The sequence below is a fragment of the Ursus americanus genome, chromosome 7, assembly GCF_024610735.1.
Source record: "Ursus americanus isolate L20-20 chromosome 7, mUrsAme1.1.p, whole genome shotgun sequence".
Classification (NCBI taxonomy): domain Eukaryota; kingdom Metazoa; phylum Chordata; class Mammalia; order Carnivora; family Ursidae; genus Ursus; species Ursus americanus.
In genome coordinates, this window is record NC_142133.1 from 23,388,494 (window position 1) to 23,401,300 (window position 12,807).

At 33.0% G+C, this 12,807-nt stretch overlaps 1 protein-coding gene across 4 annotated transcripts in view; it reads right to left on the reverse strand.

Moving 5' to 3' along the window:
- Window positions 1-12,807, reverse strand: part of PPP4R3B (protein phosphatase 4 regulatory subunit 3B) — a 58,098-nt gene that overhangs the window by 16,634 nt on the left and 28,657 nt on the right. For all 4 annotated transcript variants that reach the window (XM_045788007.2, XM_045788006.2, XM_045788011.2 and 1 more), the window contains 3 exons: window positions 12,176-12,292; window positions 2,135-2,266; window positions 924-1,026 (listed from right to left, as the gene is read on the reverse strand). In XM_045788007.2, coding sequence (XP_045643963.1) covers window positions 924-1,026; window positions 2,135-2,266; window positions 12,176-12,292 — 352 coding nt within the window. The remainder of the gene's footprint in view (window positions 1-923; window positions 1,027-2,134; window positions 2,267-12,175; window positions 12,293-12,807) is intronic.

The window sequence follows — 12,807 nt, forward strand, 5'->3', positions numbered from 1 at the left end:
AACGTTCCCTTTGAGGATATGCACTTAGAAATTGCATTGCTGGTATCATGTAAGGTGTGCCCATTTTACAATTTAATTAGTTTAGTAAACATTCTCTTTAATTGACTCACTTATAAAATGACTCATCAGATTAACCAACACTCTCAGAGAAGATACCCCCCATTTCTCATTTCACCAGTTGAGTTGTATGCTTATCAAAAAGTCCTTTGTTTACACTAATTATTTTTGGCAGTATGATTACATACTTTAAATATCACAGACTGATGAAATATCACAGACTGATGAAATATAAAAATGTAATATCTATGGCTACGTTGAATATAGTCTAGAAGTCAGTAAATCCAGAAGTTGTAGCTGATGAATTATGAGTGTAGTTTATGCATGAAAGATGACATGGAAATACAATTAAAAAAATACATTAAAAAGAAAGCCTTGCTCCTAAACAAAGTATCAGCAAATGAGTCAGCATTTAGAGTGTTTACAGAGTTTTTTTAAACTGTTCTCTGCTTTAACCAACTTTTTTGATTAACCCATTAACTTTTGATTCTTATGTTGTGAAATTAAAAAGCTTTTACTATATTAATAAATTATTTTCCAAAATGATGGTTCTTGGATTTTCTAATGTAGGTAATATACTGTTTACTTTAACCCCCTTCTAGATAATTAACAGCCTCAGGAATAATCTTTTGTTAAAATGTTTATATTCTCTTCCTCAAGGTGTAATACTTTTTGCTACATTTTCTGTATCATTCTCTAACATAGACCCTCTGAAAAAAGGGAAATCATGACTTTACTGCAGTTTAAATTTTTCAGTAGTAATTTCCCTACCATATAAAGCACTGGGTAGACAGCCTGTTATAGTTACACTATTTATTTCACTCTTTAAAAATGGAAGTCATAAGCAGATAAGTAAGAGACCCTACCCTTTTCACACTTGTCTTCTGAAGTATTGGTCAAAAGTGGTGCTGTGAGAACATGCATACAATGGTTGTAGAAGAAATTTAGAAATTCACTTTTTTCAGTTTTCTGAAACATACAGAATTAAAAAATATTTTATTATCTTTTAATTAATAAATATCTTTAAGAATTAATGCAGGTCATATACAACAGATACTTTAAGATATCTTGAAAGCACCAAAAAACTAGTTATATTCACTTTAATCATATTTCTGCAGAACTGAAAAATCAAATCTACTTCATATTACTAAATTAAAATGAAAACAAGAAAAAAGATTATAAAAAATTTTTCTGAGGAAAATTGTTCAGAGAATTTTTTTCTAATATGCTTGTGATCTGAAATGCAATGAAGAATCTATCAAGCAATGTGAGAGGAGCAACTTAACTGCTGAAAATTTGAAACTCCATATCCATAGCATATTCAAATTTGAGACTCCATTCATAGCATATCCAAATATGAAAACAATAAATTGATTTATCAAGCCACTTGAAACAGGATAGAATTTAGATCTATTTTTTAAATTTCAAAAATTTATTATTTGGAAATTTGGAAAACAGTGCCTTACGATTTTTTTTTGGCTATTTTTTATACAATGGTCTCATAAACAAGTAATGATTTAAAAACAATATAGATATTCTTCTCTAAATATGAGGGAATTTTATAAAGAAAAAATATCCCAGCATTTTGAGACAACAATTATTAATACTTCGGAATACTTCCATAAAGTGTTTTCTGAATGACTTCTAGCATGCAGTTGAGATCATTCAGTACATACTAATTTTTTTCATTATGATTAAAGAACGTGTAACTTTATAAAATTATCCATCTTAGCCATTTTTACGGTTTACAGATCAGCAGTGTTACATATATGCATACTGTTGTATATTAATTTTTAAGAAGTTCAGAATGAGGCCCTGGGCCATAAATAGAAATGCTAACATTTTACTAAGATATTCACATAATACAGTCTTGTATTTTGTCACAAATAAACTGCTACAGGAACACCACAGCTACCTGGTTATCAAGTGTATAAGTATTTATTATTTTAAAAAATTATACAAATTTTAAAAGATTTTATATATACATATAATTCATGTATTTATACATAATTTATTATAGATTAAATCCTCTAAAACTGACTAGACCAAGACATTTTTATCTCAGAATAATTCTTACATTAGTTGTAGCCAGCATGTTCTCTGGATCAATCAGAGTACGAAGAAGTCCCATTAACTGAACAGCACCTCCTAGCTCAGGATCAGTATCACAGATCATTTGTTCAATTACAACATTAATGAGAAGGATATCCTGAAAGAAAATGTATTTCCATTAGAACTGGTTTGGACAGTTCTAAATAAAAACAAAAACAATATGCCAGCTGAAAGAACAAAATCAGAACCAAAGAATAAATGAACTTATTTAAACTTTTATGTTCCTAGTATTTTTCAAAGTTCTATAAACACACTAGAGTGAAAAATGCCCACTAAAAAAAAGCAACATCAATACAGGGAAATGGAAAACAAAATAATTTACCAGTGATTCTTGTTCACTGGAGATTCTAGCAGATTCTCATTCTAGGTTTCAGCCTCATATATGAATTTAGAAGTTGACTGAATAAGGAAGATGACACATCATGTGACCCTAAAACACAGATTATCTGGGCTTCGAATGAGAAAATCCTTTCTAGCAAAAAAGTGAGAAAACCCTAAATATACAACTCTCCACAAGAGGCAAGTGGGTGCACACTGTGTTTTATAGAGATTTGCATTAGTTGCATGCTTTTGGGTCTTAACCCTGAAACTAAAAAGCAGCTTGCAGATACAAAATTTCTTTGCCTTTGCCTGTATTTTTAAGAAATCACAAAATGACTATTCATGTCAAAGAAAACAGTCCTGACATCAACTCAGGTGGTTTGAGAATATGTCTGTTATTGGGGGAAGAAAGGCAGTAACTGAAAGAGATGAAATAAGGGAACTGCATGAAATGAAGATAAATTTCTTAAATTGGGAGAATTTTGTGAAGTAATAAAAATAAATCTTCAGTATAAAGCACTTTAAAAAAAAGATCTTATTTATTTATTTGAGAGAGTGTGTGCACTTGCAGGAGCAGAGGGGAGAAGCAGACTCCCTGCTGAGCAGGGAGCCAGACATGGGGCTTGATTCCAGGACCCAGGGATCATGACCTGAGCAGAAGGCTTAACCGACTGTGCCGCCCAGGCACCCCCAGTGAAAAGCACTTTTTGTTATTACTTTGTTGTGCTAGCCCCTCTCAAACTTAACTTACTGTGGTTTCCAAAAATATTTCCCTGTAAAGTTGTGTTCTTAAATTCCATTAAGAACCAACAAAAGCATGTTACAGCGACTTAGCTGCTTAAAATTAGAACCCTAGTCCCTATCATGTTTCAAAATTTGAACAACAATGAATCAATTCTGTCGTGGCATTAGAAACAGAATAAAATCTCTTCAAAGAGGAATTACAAATTATGAAATAAAATTCAGAGAGCTAATAAATCCAGACCCAAGTCTCATTTCAATTAGAAGAAAATGATAGATTCCACATTAATCTGCTGCTCTTTCTTATTCTGGCATCATTGGCAAAACTTAACTCATGTAAAATATTAAGATATTACAAAAAGGTGTCAGCCAATAAACTTTCTTCAGAACAGTGCTATGACATTTACTTACTTTAAATTTATGTCAATGTGTACTACCACTTACATTCTACCAGTTAATTAGGGCCTCAGATAATTTGCTGAATTATATATAATCCTCTTTCATAAGTTCATTCATTTAAAACTGGGCACAAAAAAAATAAATGATGAATTTAGGTTACATCTAAATAAAACTGGAGTGGCAAGAAATACTTCTTAAGGTATAGCTTATATACTGAAATGTCATTTCAACATACAGTCTTCAAACTTTTTGCTCTGGTCTCTCTCACATGCAGTTTCTCATAAATCCTACTTCCATCAGTATCAATGCCAAACTCTGAGTCCCATAATTTAGTGACTTGTGGAACTGAAAAAAGCTGATTTATATATTTCATCGTGAAACAGACTGCTAAAGAGAACTATAGCCTTTTTAGGAGGTAAGAAAAAAACTGTCTTTCTCAAAGGCCTGTAAGACTTCCCTGCCAGAGAAAGGTATATGAACCACTGAATGTTATTCTTTAGAACATTTTAAGATCCCCAGGCTTCAGATAGGAGGGGCACAGAGGTCAGCAGATAAATTGAAATCTCTAGGTTTAAAGATTATGCTTGGATACGGGGCACCTGGATGGTTCAGTCAGTTGAATGTCCAACTCCTGGTTTCCACTCAGGTCATGATTTCAGGATTGTGAGACTCCACGCTCATTGGGGAGTCTGCTTGAGATTCTCTCCCTCTCCCTCTGCCCCTCCCACAGCTCGTGCATGCATTCTCTAATAAATAAACAAATCTTAAAAAGAAAAAGATTATGCTTGGATAAGATCTTTAAAATCCATGAGAAGCAAATAGCCTGGAAGCCTATTAAATAGCTGAAGAAGCTTCACTGTCAAGAAAGTTTTAAAATAAGTTAACAGTCCATGACTGTTCAATCTCTAAGACCAGAGAACTCACACCAACAAAAAGCAGACTATGAAGATTATACAGGTCCTGGAGGAAAGGCATCTTCTATTGCCCAACTCAGATGGAGCCACAGCTGATAATATCCTGAGGGAAGAAATGCTTTGGGAAAAAAATAGGCAAGGTGGATCCTTTAGTCAGGTGGTTTCGTTAATCAAGAACCTCCTGGGACAAGGAGTCCAAGCTACCGCTATTCAACAAATACCTGATGGATCAGTGCATCATAGTTATGAATGAATGTCTGCTGTATGTATGCTCTCCCTTTTCCCAAACAAAAGCAGTTTCATTGTGATGCTGGGGGCAGATAAATTATCTTTTTATTGTAGGCCACTGATAACACCAGGAGTCTTATCTGGACTTGAAGAGGACTACCTAATACTCAAATATTCCAGATGTGGAACTGGATACAAAAGTGAATGGAAACTTGATTTATCTCCCTTGAGAAAAGGTGGGTGAGGAAAGAAAACTATGTATGAAAGTTAGGTAGCTAGAGAGGTGGACTGTGTGGCTGATACGATGAGATGCCAACTTAGTCTCTATTTTGTTTTGCTAGCAGAGCCCAAATTTTGTTCAGAAGCAATGTACTTGGCTAAAACACAATCTCCCAGCATCCTTCATAGCTAAGGGTAACCTACTTTTGGCCAAAGATAATCCAAGCAGAAATCGCTAAGAAGAACCTCCAGGAAAGTGCTTTAAAATGAAACACAAAAGCTTTCTAGCCCTCTCCATTATTTTGCTCTCTGCCTTTCTTATTCCTCAAGGTGCAACAGCAACCTTGCAACCTCAAAGTAACAGACATTAAAAAGAAAATGAGGATGACTGACTCAAAAGATGAAGTCTTTTGGCATCATGAGCTGCATATCTAAGGGCACCATGGAGCTGCTTCATGACTTACTGTGACATTAATAAAATTTTCATTAGGTAAAACTATTCTAAGTTGGTTATTCTTTTTTCGTGTGACAAAAACACTTAACATAGTATCTACTTTCTTAGCAAAATTTTAATTTTATTCTTCACTATAGGTACTATGCTGTACAGTAGATCTCTAGAACTTACTCATCCTATATAAGAACTCTTATATAAGAAACTCTATACCCTCTGTCTAATATCTTCCCCATTTCCCCTACTCCCCATCCCCTGGCAAGCACCATTATTCTGTTCTATGAGTCTGTATTACTCATACAAGAAGTATCATGTATTTTTCCTTCTGTGTCTGGTTTACTTCACTTGGCAAATTGCCCTCTAGGTTCATCCAAGTTGTCAAAAATAGCAGGACTTCCTTTTATTAAGGCTGAATAATGTTCCACTGGACATATACGACAAATTGTATCCATTCATCTGCAGATGGACACTGAGGTTGCTTAAATGTCTTGACTATCGTGACTAATGCTGCAATGAACATGGGAGGCAGGTATCTCTTCAAGATATTTTGGATTTATGGACAGAAGCAAGATGGTTGGACCATATGGTAGTCTACTTTAATTTTTAGAGTAACTTCCATCTGTTTTCCATTGATGGCTGCTCCAATATGTCCCCATCGTCAGTGTAAAAGGACGCTTCTTTTCTCCACATCCTTGTCAAGACTTGTTATCTTTATTTTTTTGATATTAGCCATTCTTTTTTTTTTGAGGACACGTTCCACATTTTATTTACATTTTAAGACTAACTTTAATCTCAAAATCACATATCCATATACCTATTTCCTTTTTGTTCATTACACTTAATCATGTTGATGCACTTAAACGCACAGTTTGTCAAAGACTATAAACAAATATTTGCCATGTCTGTTACATGTAACACACAGGAACGGCTTTTAACAGAAATTCATCAACCTACCCCACAACATTTTTTTATTATAAATAAAATTTAAAAAATAAAAAAATAAAACAATCCTGAACGTATTTCTGATACTACACCACTTCAAAAATTAACACATTTTGTGGCGATATTCATTGTACCTGCTACTTCAGACAGTTTCACCTGAAGCTCTTTCACTAAGCAAGATGGATAAAGCACGTCATTTGTTTTTCCTTCTTGAGATTTTTTACTTTTTCGAAACACACATGCTTCCACAGTATGACTCTTCTCTCCATGCCTTCATCCTGTAAACCTGAATTCTATTTTGAGTACTCCAGGTTTATGCATAAATGACAGTACCATCACCTACTACCTTTTGTCCTTCAAGTTCTTCCAACAAGCGAAAATTACGAAGAATTTTTAACTCCTGTGGAGACCGCCATCTTCTCCTACAGCCCCAATACTAGCCATCCTAATAGATGTGTGTGTACTTAAGAGAAATGTCTGTTCAGTTCCTTTGCCCATTTTCAAATTGGGGTTTTATTTTTTGCTACTGGGTTGTAGGAATTCCTTATATATTTTGAATATTAATATCTCATCAGCAATTGCAAACAAACTACACTTTTACTCCCAACCTACATACTATGTTATTGATGTCAGAATTTATTTTTTTTTTTAATTTTTATTTTTTTAAAGATTTTATTTATTTCTGAGAGAGAGAGAGAGCACCACAGGAGGAGCAGCAGGCAGAGAATTATTATAGTTTCATTGTTACAGAAAAGGAAAAAAACCCAGGATAATCAGACTTAGCCCCACCCCCCCAAAGATGCAGGGGGAGAAAAGGGCAAAATATGGGAATTTCTCATAATCAAAATACTAATTGCCACATGAAACGATATAGAAGTCTTTAAACAAGTTGGCTTCTAAACCCTTGTGTCAGATGGGTTTATTTTTTACTGCTCTTAAGTGTCACTTTAACGAAACAATTTATTTAAAGAAAACACAAAAGAGACAGGAATCCACAAATATTCTAATTTTGTAATAAGAGTCAGACTTTTGCAAAATACATACAAAATCAGACTTCTGCTTTTGGTCAAGATGGAGTGACAGGAACTAGATGTAGTATTTACCTGGAACAACAGCAACAAAAAGCTGGACGAAATATATGAAACTATAATTGGTAATATAGTAGACATTAGCCAGTCAAGACAGAAAGATGGGAAAAAATGAGGTAAGCCCTAGGATACATGTCAGGTTCTATTACTATCATTACTATTATTATATTATTGGATCCTGCCAAATAAAGTAAAAATCAATTCCTAAAGTACTAGAATTAACCACAGATTTAGAGATTCTGCCCCACAGAGCAGTATGGAACAGCAAGACAATCTTATTCCAGAAGTACAGCCACTTCAGTAAACAATTAAAATTTGTCTACTACAACGCATGAATGATACACCCACTCAAAAGTACTGGTATTTTTTAGAAACAATGAATAGTTTCAAAACAATTAATGAATGATTGAACATACATCAATGAACTAAAAGTATTATCAACATTATAAGTTGTCTGTAAGGCATGTTTCATTTCTTAATTAACATAATAGAGCAAGCCTGGTGAACAGAAAGAACAGCTGAATTAAAGGACCCAGCCTCTCTAACTGCAGTACAGTCATCTAAGACACACACTATCTAGGTGACCCTATTAACTTTCCCATGCCTATTTCTCCATTGGCAGAACAAAGGAAATGGAATAAAATCACTATAAGTTGGACCACTCCTTCAAAATTCAAGCCAGCTAGAGTTGAATTGTCTGATTTCTAACTGTTTGCTTGAGTTCTCTACTGGTAGCATTAAAATATTACACATACAAATTCAATTTTCCTTAACTTGCTTCTCCAACAGTGGCATTACTCAGGCTAGAAAAAAACTCATGCTCAAGCAAGTGCAGCTAAATAATGACGATGTAAGAAAAACTACTGGAAAATTCTGTCTTAAAATCAAATGATGACTTGATGTGCAAATATACCATTACAGAGTAACTCCAGTTAATATGTGTCAATGCTGGAGCACCAATCTATTCTAAAGAAAAAAAATATATATATATACCTTGTCAATGCTGGAGCACCAATCTATTCTAAAGAAAAAAAAAAATATATATATATATATACACCTTTTTTCTCTGCCCCCCCTTACATTTATAGTCTTAATTAAGAGGGCCCAATGACTTTCTTTCCACAGAAGCCTGCTATGTTCTATGTTCTCTCTTTTAACTTCTTTTTACACCACCATAGCACCTTCTGCAATTACAACCTTCAATTCAGAGTGAGTCTTTAAATGTCACCATCACTGTCCTGCAATATTCTGAGAAAGGGGTCTAAGTTAGGGGTTGGCAAACCACAAGACCACTTTGCTGGTTGCCTGCTTTGTAAATAAAGTTTTACGGTAAAACATTTACTAGAACATAGCTACACCATCTTTGGAGAATTCACATTACAATGGCAGGGTTGAGTAATTACAACAGAGACCACAGGGCTCATCAAGTCTTCTTTGTCTTCTGGCCTTTTAAGGAAAGTTTGCTATCCCTCACCTAAATAGCAACCATTTAAGTGAGTTTAACCAAGGTTTCCAAGAGATTTTTCAAGGTTTTAGTTACTTCTAAATCAAAATTTTAGAGAAATGATACTCTTATTGGTTTCATCACACTCCAACCTCATACTATTCTTAGAAGCACATACTGGTTTTTAAAATACATTTTTGTGGGTTTAAGAATTTTGCAATATTGCAAAAAATAATCAGCAACGGAGGGGAAGTTCTGGGTACCTAACATATGGAATTTAGAGATTATCCAGGTTATCAGCTGGCATCTCTATTTTCTGATTGGGAAAGATAAAGAACATACTTTATTTCACTGATTCTAAGATTTCTTAAAACTTTTAACTTCTTGATATTGAGATACATTTTATAATCTATGGCATTAGACAGTTATTATGAGCCAAGTGGCAAGCATGACAAAGTCAAATGAAAATTTTCCACTAACACTTTCTGGTAAGATCAAGAAAATATTAACATCCATGGAGCTTAGATTCCATGAATATAGTAAATAAGAGGAAAAGAAAGAATGACAGGAGCAGGAACGTTATTGTGAAATAGAATAAAAACTGATGGATGTTATGGAAATAGCTTTGTTTTTAAATGTAAGAATTATTTTAAAAAATGCACATAAAATTCGTTCTGCAGCAACTTGAATAAGGCCTAAAATAATTAGAAAAACAATACTTCTTTTAATCCATCTGACATATCAGAAGAAAGCAAAAACAGCTCTTCAAATTCCACAGAACTGATGGTCCAATTCCTTAAGTCTGGGAAACAGCAAAAAAGTCTAACCAAAAAAACCTTTCAGCTCATTTTTTAAAGTTAAGGGAATTTCTTGATGTGATACACTGAAGGAAACTTTACTTCTATACCATTCCTGATAAAGAAATAACCTAAACTGAATCATGAGGAAACATCAGACAAATCCAAATTGTTGATACTGGACCAGAAAATTTTCAGTTTTGTCTTGGTTAAAAAGAACATTACTGAGACAACTGAAAAAATCTGAATTAGGACTGCAGTTAGATATTAGTACTGTAAAAATGCTAACTTCCTGATTTTGATAATTAAAATAGACACTGCAGTAGATACGGGTAAAAAGGCATTGTGTGATCATTTCTGTACCTTATTTTTCAATGATTTAGAACAAAAATAATTACGTCTGTATGTAAATGTGTACATACAAATATAAGCAAAGAAAGAGAATGATAAAGCAAATTAGAGAAAAAATACTGACAACTGGGGAATCTGGATGAAAGGTATATGGGAGTTCTTTGTACTAGTATTATAACTTCTATGTAAATTTAAAATTACTTCAAAACAAGAAGTTAAAAAATGGATGCAATTTGAAGAAACATGGTATGTTCAATACAAAATATCAAACAGTTAACCCACAGAGATTAGCTTATGTATTTTTTAACTTTATTATGGCAAATCTCATCTTCCAGAACTACTGTAAATTCCACATATATAATTCTGTATTTCAGTATAAAGCTTTACAAAATAAGGACTCTTAAAAAAATAACCCCAATGCTATTATCATATCTTAAAAAATTAACATATGAGTTTATTCTTAAGTGAGAAATACATGAAAATACCTGCCCAAATAAGTGATTCAGTAATAGCTGCATTACTTATCCAGTCAGATTCTTTAAACTAAGTTTTACTAAATGTTTCAAAGGACATTAGCATAAAATATGTGAAATCTGTGGCAAAACAAAAAGACATTACTGCTAAATCTATCCATCTAGCTCAGAAAGAAATAACGACTATAATAAAAAAATGTTAATATTTCCTATTGCTCAACACACATTTTAATATGTAATCCAGGTTCCTAAAACCAAATCTGCTCCATAATACTGGAAAGAAAAGTTTGAATGCTGTGAATTTACTTTAAAAGGACATCAAAATAGAAACTGCCCACCAAATACACAGTTAAGTCTTTTCTTTTTAAAGGTTACCAGGAACTCAACATAGAATTTAGCATGCAGAATCCTTAATTCTGAAGGAAAAAAAAAAAGAAATTTATCCTCTTTTGTGGGCTAACTCAATTATTTTGAGGCAACAAAATTTTTAAATTGTTAAACTGCTCAATTTCAGAAAATGTGGGGAAATGAAAGACCTTGAAGACTATAAGAAAAAGAAAAACTGAGAAAGGGACTTTTCACAGTTAAAAATCAGTAACTGCTTCTCTAAGTCTCATCCAGCAATTAAATGAAAATAAGGAAATATTTCTAATGAAAACGGAAATAAAAGCTTTCAGAGTTACGAATTCTAGAAGTTTACTATTCTCACCATCTGAAGATATTTTATAATGAATGCCCTTAATCACACACATCACTGATAATGCAGCAATTAAGAGCATTAAATTCAAAGTTACATTCTATAAAGGATGGCACAAAGATACACCAACAGTGAGAGTATAAACTGATTAATAAACTAGGTATTTATTTCTTTGAAGTCATTTTTAGCACCATTTGGGTTTTAAAAAAAACAAACCTTAAAATATACTTAACATAAAGATTTCTTCTATTTCTTTTCTACTGTCTAAACTGTAGCATTAGCTCAAACTGATTCTAAAATAATATTGCTTAAAAAACCCCACTGGAAATATCTAACAAAGAATGTAAAAATCTAAGGAGACATTAAGAGATTAAACACAAAACATATAAAACAACTGTAGTTTAATTCAATAGTAACTCCTAACAAGGATCAAATTAACAACAGAAATCAAAATCTTCTTTAAGATGGAACATATTAATATATTTGATGTAAGAAAGAGTACTTTAAATTGCAGCTATATGTTCATTTTGTTCCTAAAAGAGTTTAAGGGGAAAGTTTAAGTATTTCTGTAGGGGGAAAACACACTAGTCTCATTATTAAACATTTATTCACATGGAAGAAAAGACACGCTTTTGAACAAGTGAAGGCAACTTGTTAGTTATACTAGAAGTGCCTGACCTAAGGGGCTTGAAATTATACATCATTAGCACTTGAACTTTTTGAAGAATTTGATTCTTATTATAATCTATCTCAACACGAGTTTGAATACAGTTTTTTACAAGAAACAAATCAAAGGCCACATATTCAGGGCTTGCTGAAGTCGCAGCTGATCAGAAATCTATTTTGCTTCATTAAAGATTTAGATTATAGTTATACTTTTTCTTTCAATAGTTAGCAAACACTACAGGTAGTTCACGTAGAATCAGAGGATTATTACTTACATCATCACTCTGCTGGGCTTCTTGCATTACAAATTCTCGGACCATGGATGGACTAAACTCTACTAGATAAGAAAATATATCTGTAGCTGCTGATCTGACTTGCAAATCATCCATGCCCTGGTAAAAGGAAAATTAGGTTAGAGACTGTCAACAAAAATTATGCCATGTTCCCTTTCTTTCCCAAATTTATGCATACCAACTTTTTGGATTTAGACATTGTACTGGAATCTTTTTTTCCTTTTGTTGTATAAATATTAAAAGCTTTTAAGCAGCTCAATGATTAGTTTCTGCCAGTTTTTACCATCACAAAGATAAATATTCAGAGAATTTAGACGTAATAATCAGCAGAGGATTATACTACTATACTTTACAAATGCTGTAAAAAAATTTTTTTTAAATTTATGTATATGCAAAATGTGAATGATGTTACCAGTTAAGACTTCAAAATACTCTTAGTTTTCTAAGGTAGTGATCCTGAATGCTTTTCCCTCTTTAATAAAGGTTACATGACTCATAAGTTACAAAATCTCTAAGAGAGTCTGAAACATTCCTTAACTCAGCATTCTCAAAGTATGGTCCAGGGAATTCTGGTGAGGTGTTCAACATCCTGTTCAGGAAGTACATGAGATTAA